The following is a 14,270-nucleotide window of genomic DNA, read 5'->3' as shown; positions in this document are numbered from 1 at the left end:
ACAAACAGGCAACAGCACACTGTAGAAATTTCAGCATCCCAGGGAATTCTTGAGAAAGGAGAGGGGCAGACTAACCGGACAGGCCGTTCGAGGAAAAATCAATGAGGTGAGGAAAAATACAGAGCATGAACCGAGCAGCACAAGAAGCCAGAGTCCTCTCACTAATGATCGCTAACACGCAGGAGTTCTTTAGAGCACGAGTAATGAATTTACACTGGAAGCCGACTGCGTCTAAAAGTGTCTTTGGTTTGACACTGCCATCCGCATTCACTCCCTCACACTGAACTGAACTAGGACCGTGAAAGAACAACAAGTATGTTTTACTTCGCTTATCTGAAGGGTTGGCATCATTGTTGGAAATAAATGGCTTCTGTTTGTTTATATACACTACAAAATATAAGAATAACTCATATTTATGATAACATCAGTAAATACATACAAAATACTCAAACTAAAATAGCATTAAGCAACAACCTAAAAAGAAAAAGAAATAAAAAATAATATATATGTATTCTACATTTAAACTAAGGTTTTAAATATCGTTGCAAAGCACCTTATAATTAAAAAAAAGTATTTTATGTTCACCACGGCAGCATTTTTATTATTTTTTTTTACATCCATTATAGTAATTTATCCCTGTGATGGCAAATTAGAAATTTTTGCTTATTAAACATTTACTGTAAATAACAATATTATCATTCAGAACAGTTGTGCTGCTTAAGATTTTGGTGGAAATGGACTACTCTTTTTTTTTTTTTTTTTGGTAAAAACTGCATCAGTTTTGATCAATTTATTGCATAAAAATATAATGAAAATGTATATAAAAAAATCTTAATCTCAAAAAAAAAAAAAAAAAAAAAAAAAAATATATATATATATATATATATATATATATATATATATATATATATATATATATATATATATATATATATATATATATATATATATATATATATAATTTTTTATTTATTGTATTTTTTTTATTTTTTTTTGGTAGTGCATGTTAATATAGACATACTACCAGGTAATATGTCACATTTATGCCACAGTAGCATGAGCTTTTTTTTTCATAAAATATTTAAATCATGTAATTAACAAGCATGTGCAATTGATTCAATTAAATATTTAGTTGACTGACAACCCTAATAATACGTCATCTGCAACTTCATCACTGAGCCTTATCTTCTCTGGCAGCTCTTCATTTACAGTTTATTCAGTAGGGACATCAAGGGGAAGACTTCCTGGTAAGTCTGAAAGGATGCAGGTGTACAACTGTAATTCACTATGAACAGCGGGAAATAGGCTTCTATTAAAAGATGGTCATTAGATTGTCAGGTTTCTTATTAAAAGCAAATTCAATTTAAAATAATATGATAAGAAGATGTACAAAAGAGATGAGTGGCAAAAAAACAAGTTTTAGACCCATGCTGACAGGACGGTCTGACACTAGAGGGCTAATTCTTCAGCAGGACTAGAGACAAGCTGGATTGGGGAGGTGAAAGTTATACAAGTAAATCACGATTAGTACCACATTACATCGCCATAAAATAATAACCAAACCATTTTAAACATATCAAGAACACCGCACTATTGCTCAAAACATGTCTCCTCAGGTCTAAACTCAGAGGTACGACGTACGGTTAACGTACCAAAAAACCCACACACTATTCCTGTGGTGTAAACACACGGCTAGGAGAGAACAAGAAAACCTGACCTTCTCACTCTAGGGAACACGGCGTGAAAACAACAAACTTTGACTTTAGCAGGTCAAGTATCAGGACATTTTTGACTTCCAAACTGAAAACATATCCAAACCACTCTTTTCCAGCTCAGAAATGCAGGCCTGCGCTCTTTGGTCTTAAAGTGGTGATTTTGTGCTCAGAAAGGATCATCCAAGAGCAAAAATCATATGGTCAGTCTTTCCTAAACTATCCAGTAAATCTGTTACTAGACCGAGACATGAGGGAGGCATTAAATACATAAACGGCTGAAATCCTCCCTTTGAATGTCATCGTTCACACTTGACAAACTCCTAATAAAGACAAATGGCTGAATTGTTTCGGAACAAGAGCAATGCGTGATTTACTACTTCGTTCAGAGAAGGCATATTTCCCAAAGTTCCCAATTGCTCCGTTCCCACTCAACAGAGCCAAACCTCTAAAGCTGGACCATCAACCGAAGTTACAACATCTTCGTCCCTTCTTACTCAAGCAAATACGCACAACCAAAAGCGAGCAGATGTGCTTTCCCAACGACCCAAACACACTATCAATCTAAACTGCGAACCGAACCCCAAAACCAATCCTGAGAAAGACCCTGCCAAATCAAGGTCTAACTTGCATTCTAATGAATTACTTTCGACCGGTTTTTCCACAAATGGTTGTCAGTGATTATACACCTTGTGAAATTAGATAGCAAAGCAAGTCACAGGCCAGCGGAGGCAATTTACCTGTTGATAGCTCTGGCAGCTAAGAAGAGGAAAGTAAAGTCATCTTGACACGGACCAAGATGAATACTGTACGCAGCGGTACGCAACAAGAGGTGTAATTGTCAATTTCACACAGAGATTGGTGCATTATTCAATGTTACGGACACACATATGAAGTAAAGCATATCGGTCTCCTGATAAAATGCGCTCACTGCAGAACAGAATATCAACTAGATATATGTAAATAAATAAAATGTTTGAATTTTGATCATCACCAATAATCCTTTTAAATTATGAAATGCAATGTCATTTAATTAAGCTTAAGGTAACACTTCAACATTATTATTGTTAGAAAAGATTTCCATTTTAAATAAATGCTCTTCTTTTTAAATTTTACCAAAGAAACTTGAAAAAAAGCATCACAAGTTTCAAAAAAATATTTTAAACAGCACAACAGTTTCCAGCACTGATAATAAATCAACATATTAGAATGATTTCTGACGGATCATGTGACACTGAAGACTGGTGTAATGATGTTGAAAATTCAGCTTTGATCACAGAAATAAATTAGATTTTAATGTATATTAAAATAGAAAAACATTATTTTACTATTTTATAAATATTATTTTAATAATATTTAAAATATTTTTGATCAAATAAATACAGCCTCGATGGGCATAAGAAACATTAAAATAGTTCTGATCCTAAACTTTAAACGTTAGTGTAATAGTTCAATGTTGATAATTTATGTTAATTCATAACAAAAATGTTAGTTTAGAAAATTTGAAATGTTAAAATCCAATTACATATGCAGAATTAAACAAGACTAATAAATTGTATATTATTTAATGCACTGTATATACATATCCATGTATATATATATATATATATATATATATATATATATATATATATATATATATATATATATATAAGGGGTGTAACGGTTCACAAAATTCACGGTTCGGTTCGATAAGATACACTGGTGTCAAGGTTCGGTTCGGTACATTTCGGTACGTTTTATATGCAGCAAAAAGAAACAATTGGCAGATAAATTTCCTTGATTTTTAAAAAATGTTTAATTTATTAAAACTAACAAAGTATGTTTTTTTTTTTTTTTTTTTTTTACTTTGAACAATGATGGAGCTATTCTTTACCCATCTTCTATGCTGTTTTCTTAGCAGCATACTGAGACCCACCGGGTCATTTTTTTTACCTTATAAAAAAAATGAGAATGTTGTTGATATTGTTGTAGTAGTTATGAACAAATAAAAAGATGTAACTTTATATGGAACTCTATAACTCCTTATATTGAGTGTGTTTTCTACTCAATTGGTTCTCTATAGGGCTTATGTATTTTAGAACAAAGCAGGAATAACGGTCTGTATGAAATGGGCTCGTGAAGGAATATTGTAACGGGGCTCAATTACATTAAGCATGTTCTTAAAACCTACGTTTTCCACTACAGAGTAAGGCGCTTCATTCACTCAGTACGCACTGAAGGCTCGTTGCAAAATGGCTAATGCGTTTAACAGACCAGAAATAGAAGATCCTCCAATAACCAACAGGTCTGGTGTTTGGATGCACTTTGGATTCCCTGTAAGCTATAATGGTGATGATAGAATGAATGGTAAATAGTAAGGTCTCTTATCCGCGGCTATAACGTAAATGTAGCCTACCATCGCCGCGGTGATGTCTTTTGCCCTGTTTGAATCCGTTTGAATACGTTGGAAATGTCTAAATGCTGCGGGGATAGTTTGTTCCGTGTATATGTCTTTTCCCAGATACTGACACACTAAGGTGTAAATGAGTTGACATGTTTCAAGTATTCCCGCTGGTGTTTTTTTTTTTTTTTTATTCCCGCTGGTGTACCCTAGATGCGACATACCATTGTTTTTTTTTATCCACCACTCTCTTGCCATCACCATTATAGCTTGCAGGGAATCTAAAGTGCACCCAAACACCAGACCTGTTGGTTACTGGAGGATCATCTATTTCTGGTCTGTTAAACGCATTAGGCATTTTCCAACGAGCCTTCAGCGCGTACTGAGTGAGCAAGTGCCTGACTGAGTTGCCTAACATAAACATATAAGTTGGTGTTTTTTCTTCTTCGGGGGTGTCAGTGCTTTGCCTGTTACGTCGTTTGGGTTATTGGCCTACCTTATTGAACGCATATCATTATATTTCACAATTTTTTTTATTTTCCAAATATAATTAATTAGTCCAACGAACCGTTTGGTACATAATGCGTACCGAACCGAAACCGAACGGTTCAATACGAATACGCGTATCGTTACACCCCTAATATATATATATATATATATATATATATATATATATATATATATATATATATGAAATGTGGTACAAACTTCATAATCTTCGGGAAGAAGGAGGCGGGAACCGGCGGACAATTAAATAAGATTTTAATAATCAAAATAAAGACAAACAGCGCATCAGCTCCTCATGGACGACTGACGCGCACAAATAAAAACCAAACACAACTAAAACCCAGGCCTGGTCCTCTCTCGTCCTTCACTGTCGTTACTCCTGTTTATATCCTTCCATCTCCTCCGTGGGACTCGAGACCGGTGGGTCAAGCAGATGTCGCTCATTTCCAATCACTCCACGGCCCTCGGCCCCACTCCACTAGTCACTAGTTATTTTTTTTATTTTTTTATATAATTTTGGCAGCTGGGGTTGCCACGATAATTTTGTAAAAAGAATATGTAATGCAATAAACATTCTTTAAACAACAGAGGATGTATATAACATAAAACCCAAAATGTATAAATGATAACAAAAACAATTAAGAAACATGATTACATAAACAAAAAGCTTTCATCATGCAGGGAATTCTGGGAATTTCATTTTACAGTTTTTGACTAGAATTTATAGTTGGTTTGTTTACTTCTAAAACTGTACAATTAACAGCATTTTAATGTAAAAATTACATTAAATATCTGGTTAGATCTTTTCATTTTTCGCTGTATATAGTACAGGACTTACTGTTGACCTATACACCAGTTTTTTTTTTTTCCATAGTGTTTTAACAATATCTTACAGTTACATTTATACACATTTTTTACAGCGTTTAACTAATGTATAGGATCTTGTCATAAACTGTTTCCAGTTACACTCTACATATATGCATCTGTAGTACATAGTTATCACCAAAGGAAATAATTTCCATTACTATTTCAAGTAATTAATGTCATCTAAAATAGTAACTAATGTTAATATTTCTTCTTTTAAACACACCTGGCCTGGTTTACTTCCATTGCACAGTAATTGCACTCGGTTCAATTTCCAGAATTAGACTATTTTCTGTGGTAACCAACACCGTCACAAATGCCATTAATAGAGGTCAACATGTAACTGAAAATTCAGGACTTTGCTGTAAGATACATACCAATCTGGTATTTAAAAATGAGCGTGTCAGCAGATTGGGCTTCACCTTTTCGCAATTTCTATATGTCAGTACACTTCAGTGTGTCACTTTCCCAGTCTCCCATGAATGATCATGCATCCTCATTTGTAAACCTGGTTCAACTCATTGATGGCTAACCGATTTAGCATATTCCATGTTCAAGAACAAGGTAGCATTAATAAAAAAAATGACAAGTTTAGTGTATCAGCTATCAAATCCTAGGAAACGCATTCATCCGTTCAGCCACTGACGGAATGTTAAAGTGCACCTCAGGCAAAAGATTAGCCAAGGACACTACTGTATTTCGATCCAATAAATGCAGCCTTGGTGAGCGCAAGAGACTTCTTTTAAAGAATTTAATAATTTACACGTCATGCTTTGTGGATGAAAGGAATAATTTAAGCCACCTCATAATGTCTTCATAAGTAATATACCTCAGCTATCTGGAATAACTGATGACACAAGCAAAAATTCTGTGTCTATCCTGAATAAAGCCAGACACTGACACTGCTGCACTGTCACAGTGTCTTCCGCCTTTCCATAGCCTACAGGCCTGCAGAAGAAGCTACTGAATGAGAGAAAGAGGAAAAAAAAGAACTGAAAGAAATGGGCAGGAGATGAGAGAACACATTAAGAATATAAACCATCCATCAGGGCTGCAAAATATTTACAACAACTGATGACTAGAAAGCACATGATACACTCGGTGTCCCCATAATGTCTCAATCACAAATGATTACAGAACTTGATCTGTCAAATATCTTAGGCTAAATATATACAAAGGAGCATAACAACTGAGAATAAGCCTGTAAGTTTATGAAACGTATGCGTTTTCTCTACATGGCAAAAAAATATATATATATTCCACCACCTTAAAACAAGATATATTTATAAGCAAAACCGCATGTCAATTTTCTGTGAATTCTGCTTCAAGTAAATTCATATGGTTGAAAATATGTTTATATGGTGTTATGGCTAAATAAAATAATGAAAATGTTTTTTTGCAGTGTAGACAAGACTAAATTCACTTGGTTTTGTTCACTTGGCAGACTTCCCACTTGTTTAAACAAAGCTTACTAAATGCATTATATATTATTCAATACGTTATTTTCTAAAAGCCGTTTTGGCAGAGTTTATCTGAAAAATTATGACTACAGTGGAAATAATTGTTCTTTAGAGGACTGATGTGAAGAAAAGTACAAAAATGTGTGCATTGCTGGGTTTATATAATTTACTTGAGTTGTAACAAATGTGAAAAAAAATAAATGAATCGCATGAAGAATAGAGATTATAAAAAGTATAATGCAAGTTTAAGACAATTGTTAAATTCTAAAGTACTACAGAGCTGACCGCGTTAAAAGTCACAAGAAAATACCAGTTTTAAAGAAAATACTTCCATTACAACGAATGATTTATGTCCCTCGTTTAATATTTATAGAAAATAACCACAGCCCCATCATTACCTACAGCAACAATGCCTGTTCAGTTAGTAACATTTCGTACACTTCCCCCTGTAGGGATTACTTTAGAATGGTCCAATAAATTTCCAATGACAGACCTAACCAGGAACAAGCACCAATCTGTTTCAGCACTGCTCAGTGACCTCAGAAATCGAAGCGGAGGCAAGACAGAAAGGCAAATGTTACAAACTACACTGCAGCTAGCTAAAGGCACAGCACACCTTTCAATTACCTGCTCCGTCTCCTTGGCCACCGCCGTGCCGATTACAGCACACAACAAAAGCCATTTCCTCTGAATACACAAGGCAGGAGCTTACACTATAAAAGCTCAAATGTGATGCTTATAAATCTAACCATCACGAGTAGTGAGCACCCTAATGAGTCCCTAGCTCTTTCTAATAAAACTGATTTAGTTACATATAAAGGAGCCAAAATGCAGAGCGAGTCGACCTCCAGAAAGTTCAGAGAAACACAAGAGAACTCAAGGAGTTGCACCAGCAGACAGATGAAGCAGAGGTGCCAAAGAACACTGAAACAATAATATTACTGTCAGAAATGATGCATAGTAGTCCACATGACACGTAAGTCCAGAGTTTGCATCTGTCTGATATTTCTCCACTTCTACCTATACCATTAAGGCTACGTCCACACAAAGCCAGAGCTTTCCCTATCCGTTTTTTTTTCCCAACTCAATAAATATCTGTGTCCACACGAAACCGACACAAAATGTTGTAGTATACATGCCAGACCAGTATGTGGTGCTGTAATTCTGCCACAGAGATACACTAATAACGGAAAAGACGAATTGGACTATGCGCATAAACCTTGCGAGCTGTATACAAAAAAAAAAACATGGAACAATACATTTATTAATCTGTGTTAATGTTAGTTAATAAAAAGAGACGTGGGCTGATGACATCATCGTGTCCGAAAATATATAGTTCGCTGTCCACACGAAAATGCCAAGGCAGCGTTTTCAAATGTGTCCATTCTGGGACCGGTTTCACTCTCCCAAAAAAACGGATCTGTGTGGACAAAACACCTATACGATACAACATGTGTACATATACAGCGAAACACATCTCCATGTAGACAGGGCCTAAAAGTCTCACTAAGCAATTAAACATTAAAAAGATTAACTAAAAATCCTCAAACAGTATCTTTGCCTATATGAAACTATAAAGTTTATATCAAAATATTAATGGAAATTAGGGTTAAACAAACTAAAATCATAAAAAGTTTAAATAAATGTTAACCTTAAAATAAATTATTAAAAACATATTTTTTATTGTTCTTCAGCTAGTTCAAAGGAAATATATAATTTTCATTGAGTTTAACTTGATGTACTAGACATACATTTAATAAAATTCAAATACAAACCAGATTCCAAAAAAGTTGGGACACTGTACAAATTTTGAGTAAAAAAGGAATGGAATAATTTACAAATCTCATAAACCTATATTGTATTCACAATAGAATATAGATAACATATCAAATGTTGAAAGTGAGACATTTTGAAATGTCATGCCAAATATTGGCTCATTTTGGATTTTATGAGAGCTACACATTCCAAAAAAGCTGGGACAGGTAGAAAGGATATCAGAATATCAGAAAGGAGTTTCTCAGAAGGAGTCTCTCAGGTCAAAAAAGAAGCCATATCTAAACATGATCCAGAAGTGCAGGCGTTTTCTCTGGGCCAAGGCTCATTTAAAATGGACAGTGGCAAAGTGTAAAACTGTTCTGTGGTCAGACGAATCAAAATTTGAAGTTCTTTTTGGAAAACTGGGACGCCGTGTCAAGGACAACCCAAGTTGTTGTTAGCGTTCAGCCTGCATCTCTGATGGTATGGGGTTGCATGATTCTGGAAAGACACCGTCAATGCTGAAAGGTATATCCAAGTTCTAGAACAACATAAGTGCCCATCTAGATGTCGTCTCTTTCAGGGAAGACCTTACATTTTCCAACATGACAATGCCAACCACATAATGCATCAATTACAACATCATGGCTGCATAGACGAAGGATCCGGGGACTGAAATGGCCAGTCTGCAGTCCAGATCCTTCACCCATAAAAAAACATTAGGCACATCATAAAGAGGAAGATGCGACAAAGAAGACATAAGACAGTTGAGCAACTAGAAGCCTGTATTAGACAAGAACGGGACAACATTCCTATTCCTAAACTTGAGCAACTTGTCTCCTCAGTCCCCAGACGTTTGCAGACGGTTATAAAAAGAAGAGGGGATGCCACACAGTGGTAAACATGGCCTTATCCCAACTTTTTTGAGAAGCGTTGATGCCATGAAATTTAAAATCAACATATTTTCCCCTTAAAATTATACATTTTCTCAGTTTAAACATTTGATATGTCATCTATGCTGTATTCTGAAAAACATATTGAAATTTGAAACTTCCAAATCATTGCATTCTGTTTTTATTCATAATTTGTACAGTGTCCCAACTTTTTGGGAATCAGGTTTGTATTAAAAATACTATTATAGTTTCACAATTACAAAAACAACAAAGAGAAATATTACTGTATATATAACGGTTCAATTAAATTGACCGCTTTGAATTTTTTAGTATCAAATTTACTGAAGAAACAAGTAAATCATGTAAAATAATATTATATGTAAGGTACACGAGTAGTTTCATATTCAATTTGGGCAAGTTATTTTATCTTGTTTAAATTATGTTTATACTGTAACACCAAACCAAAATACTGCTGAAGGACTTTTTTTTCCAAATGTCAAATGTACAAGAGGCATTATGATGGGAAATATGGAGTGTTAATATTTCAGCCTGCTTGAGTCTGAAATCTGATCAGAGCTACTGATTGCATCATGGGAAGTCCTTCTGATGCTCTGCTTGGTGCCATTGTTGTTATTGTTCTGCTTTTGCTGACTATCTCTGCATGACAGCTCTGGCCCAGCATCTGGAATTGTGCCTTGATTGTCAGCCAAAAAGTATATTACTGGCACAACATGTCGTTTTGAATCGTCTGAATAGTGCCATTGGTAAGACAAAAAAAAAAAAAAAAAGAAGCTGTCTTTTGTCGCTTTTATTACATTGAAAAACCAAAAAATGAACCCATCACTCTTTACAGAGGTGCCAAGAGTGACTTATTTTGCTTACCCGCTCCAGGAGTCGCCTCTTCTTCTTTGTAGTGCTCATCGTGCCACAGCATGGTTAGATGGTAACTGAGCATCACCTCCCACAAGGCCTTGCAGAGGTCGGTCAAGCAGGGGATGTAGCTGTCTGTGGTTATGTGCTGGGATGACAGAGAAAAGAAAAGAGCTGCATTCTCACTGTTTTGATTTCCACAAGCCCTGACAGTTTCAACAACAACAGAACAACAACTGATTTCAAAAAGTAGCTTCAACAGACATATACAGCAAATTATAGTATGTGACACTGAAGACTGGAGTAATGGCTGCTAAAGAAATTCAGAACTTTGCCATCATAGGAATAAATTACATTTGAAAATATATTAAACTATTTTTACTCCAATAACAGTATAAACACATATACTAAAATAAGTAAATCCAAGCAGAACTGATCCCAAAAATGAACTGGACAATCTCAATACTTTGTAAAGCTCCATAGACGCCCTAAAAATATAAATCAGTGAAAAAAGACACACTAAAGATCTGGCGAGGAATGATCATGTGTCTTAGATGTGTTCATCCTTAAATCCAGCTGAAAAGACATTTGGAAAACCGTAAGTCTGACATTGAGGGAGCATGAGGGAGCATGAATGCACCAGAGATGATGATTGACCTGCTGTGGACCTTAATTAATATTTACCATGCGATCTATCCTTCAAAACCTCTGAGAATCTCTAGCATTCCTTGGAACGCTATAATTAGAAATAATACCATAGAGACAACAAAACAAGCTCCCGACTGGGATGAAAGATCTGTATATTAAATCGGGAGGTGGGCTGTGTACAAAGTAAAGTACAGTTTGAATCAACTTTGACTTCGGTGACCCCGGCGTTCTCAGAGGAGCTGACATGCTTCCTTTGGTTAGAGCGATTTGTGGCCGGGGAAAGCTGACATAAACTTTGCTGTGTCTAGAACCGCTGCATTGCCGACTCATCCATACACATATTCATCATTGCTGTCAGCAGTGAGATGCTGGAGCTCTATCTCTGCCTTTTCTTCTTAACCAAGCTTGGAAGGCTCTGCAAACTGCTGGAGCCTGGTAAATTACGATCGGCCTGAGCCTCGCCGAGGCTGTTTTTGAAGGCAAGGGAACGGCACATAGCAACACGGCCACCAGCTGTGGAAAAGCTAACAGTTTTTGTGCTTAAGTTACAATTTATTTATTACCGTCATCACTATCCTTTCTTTTTTTTTTTTTTACTAAGGAGACGGTGTTGCTACAAGGCTTATTTTTTTACGTTTACCAATGGACTCCGCAATAGAAGCCTTTCAACTTCTGATTGTCTACGGCCAAACATTTACCTAATCGACTTTACAGAACCTTAACAAAAGATACGATTGAGGTTACTGCATAGAAACTTCAAATATGTGAACAACATTTCCACAGCTGATGGCATGGCAATGTTGCCAGTTCGTGGTTGTATTTATGAAAAAATTAAAAAATAAAATAAATTAAACTTTAGTGCAGGAAACTATCAAATTGAATTGTCCACTAAATCTTGAGACATAGCAAAACAAAATGTAGCACAACTTTACCTGCCATTAGTTAATAGCAGTAATTCCAGCGCAATACCTGTGCTAACGTGAGATTAACATGCTATGAATATTAGTTTTAAACTTGCATGTAAAATATAAATATGCAATTTGTATTTAAATACATAGGTATATATGCTTAGGTATATATGCTTGACAAAAAATCTTGCACTTTTATGAAAATATTCATAAATCTATTATGTCCATATCTAACCTGCTGTGGGTTCAAGAAGATCGCAAGTTTTAAACGTTTTTTTTTTTTTTTTTTTTGTAATTAACTGTGCTTTTATTTTCTTCTTTGGATAAATTGTTTGCTTCCTTTTAAATACATTACCACTCAAAAGCCTGTAGTCAGAAAGTGTTTTTAAAAGAGGTATCTTATGCTTACAATGCTGCATTTATTTGTTCAAAAACACAGTAATACTGTGAAATATTATTACTAATTAAAAAATGGTTTCTATTTATCGTTTTAATCGTTTTTAAAAATGTAACTTTTTCCTGTTATATTCAAAGCTCAATTTCCAGCAGTCATTACTACAGTCTTCAATTTCACATGATTCTTCAGAAATCATTCTAATATGCCAAACTATTCTCAATGTTGAAAAGCTGATAAATATTTTTGTCGAATTTGAAAAAAAAATTGGCATTTAATAAAAATAAATTTAACAGTTGAACAGTGAAAAGTATTTCTTTATTTTAAAACCTTACCATAACTAAATTATGAAAAAGTTATTCAATTATTATTAATCGAAGTGGATACTAGGTTCATAAATATACAAACCGTTTTGGCACAGCAGTTTTGTATCTGCCAAAGATGAGTAAAAGGCAAAGAACCTCACACATTCTTGAGAAAATGGAAGCTCCCAAACATAAATGAACACTTTGACCAAATTCAATAAAATGAATTCCTTAATCCATAAAAAAAAAACAGTTGTTTCCCTCTGTTTTATAAGACATTTAGTCAAGACTACAACTTAAAATCACACTCGTGGAACAAATTTAGACTTTAACAAACAATCAAATGGACAAAACATACTGAGACACAATGCGACCTGATCCGAGTGGCTGCAATAAATCTAATCAGGCCTGTGCTGCATACAGAAAAAGCTTTGGGCATTTAGAGGTGATTCATCACTTACGGTAATTCTGCAGTAACAGATAAACAAGCTCATATGAAACCATCCCACACAACTCATTACACTAGAGCGGCTCCGACTAATGCAATGAACTGTGGCTCAAGTATTATACCAAAGGAAATGCGTAACATTGCTAAAGCTGCCAAAATGTCATACTCAAGGCCGAGAGCAATAATTATATGAGCCATTCATCTCATTTGAAGTTGATTAATTGTTTTGGACAGCTTCAACCCTTCTTTGAATAAAGTTGTAAGGATGTCATCACTGAGTGTAAGGAGATACATGGATGCTCAGCTGGATTAACACTGATCCAGTGGTTGCTACACAGGAAGTATAGTATTCTAATTGATGTCTGATGACTCCTGTAGGTAAGCAGAGGGAGAAGTCCGCCATCTCATTCAAACAATCAATCCCTCAACCTCTCCAGATGACTTCCTGCTATTGGGATCGAGGCATTGTTGCCTGGCAACTGAGCGTTGGTGGAGAGAAAGGATGATAAATGTCTTTCTGATCTCAAAGGAGTCTTATTAGACAGACAGATGGACATTTATAGCTGATATTTTGATAGGAAGGTTTCACGCTCTGTATGGGATTCAGGCAGGTGCACAGAAACTGATTCAGGTCTGTGACTTCATCCAGTGGCAAGGTGGGAATTACATCCAAAAACATGAGAAAGTTATTTAATTTACTTGTTTTTTTTCCCTCCCTATAGTCTCAAAGACGTCACTGGGGCTGTTTCAGTGCTGATCGCCATTTGCTCAGATTAAAAAAATGTGTAGTATAGACCTGGGCGACAGAGGTGACTACCTTCCTAAATAGAACCAAATCATACCCATTGTTAAATATGACTGTAGTAAACATCTTAAAAGTTCAGAAGGAGAAACAAGGCAAGAGGGAATGTGCAGGCTGTAAACAATGTGAAGTCAGCAAATCTCTGTGACATCTTCTCTATCATAACCAAGCTCAAGAAGTCACACCAAAGATGGCAGATCTGGAGAGGCTCAGCCAGGATCAAGGGTTTTCAAGTTCCTCAGAAACAGGACGTTATATTTGTTGTATTAGGCTACTTTTTTAGACATGCGTTTCTCTCTTTTTTTTGCCGTTACTTTTATC

General features: G+C 35.4%; 1 protein-coding gene across 5 annotated transcripts in view; it reads right to left on the bottom strand.

Annotated features, from left to right (window-relative positions):
- The window catches only part of LOC127979359 (syndetin), a 127,430-nt gene that overhangs the window by 62,636 nt on the left and 50,524 nt on the right, over positions 1 to 14,270 (bottom strand). For all 5 annotated transcript variants that reach the window (XM_052584760.1, XM_052584762.1, XM_052584761.1 and 2 more), the window contains exon 13: positions 10,457 to 10,592. In XM_052584760.1, the coding sequence (XP_052440720.1) occupies positions 10,457 to 10,592 (136 nt within the window). The remainder of the gene's footprint in view (positions 1 to 10,456; positions 10,593 to 14,270) is intronic.

Source organism: Carassius gibelio, chromosome B19 (assembly GCF_023724105.1).
Source record: "Carassius gibelio isolate Cgi1373 ecotype wild population from Czech Republic chromosome B19, carGib1.2-hapl.c, whole genome shotgun sequence".
Taxonomy (NCBI): Eukaryota; Metazoa; Chordata; class Actinopteri; order Cypriniformes; family Cyprinidae; genus Carassius; species Carassius gibelio.
Note: the sequence above shows the minus strand (reverse complement) of the source record. Positions and strands in the feature narration are given on the sequence as shown.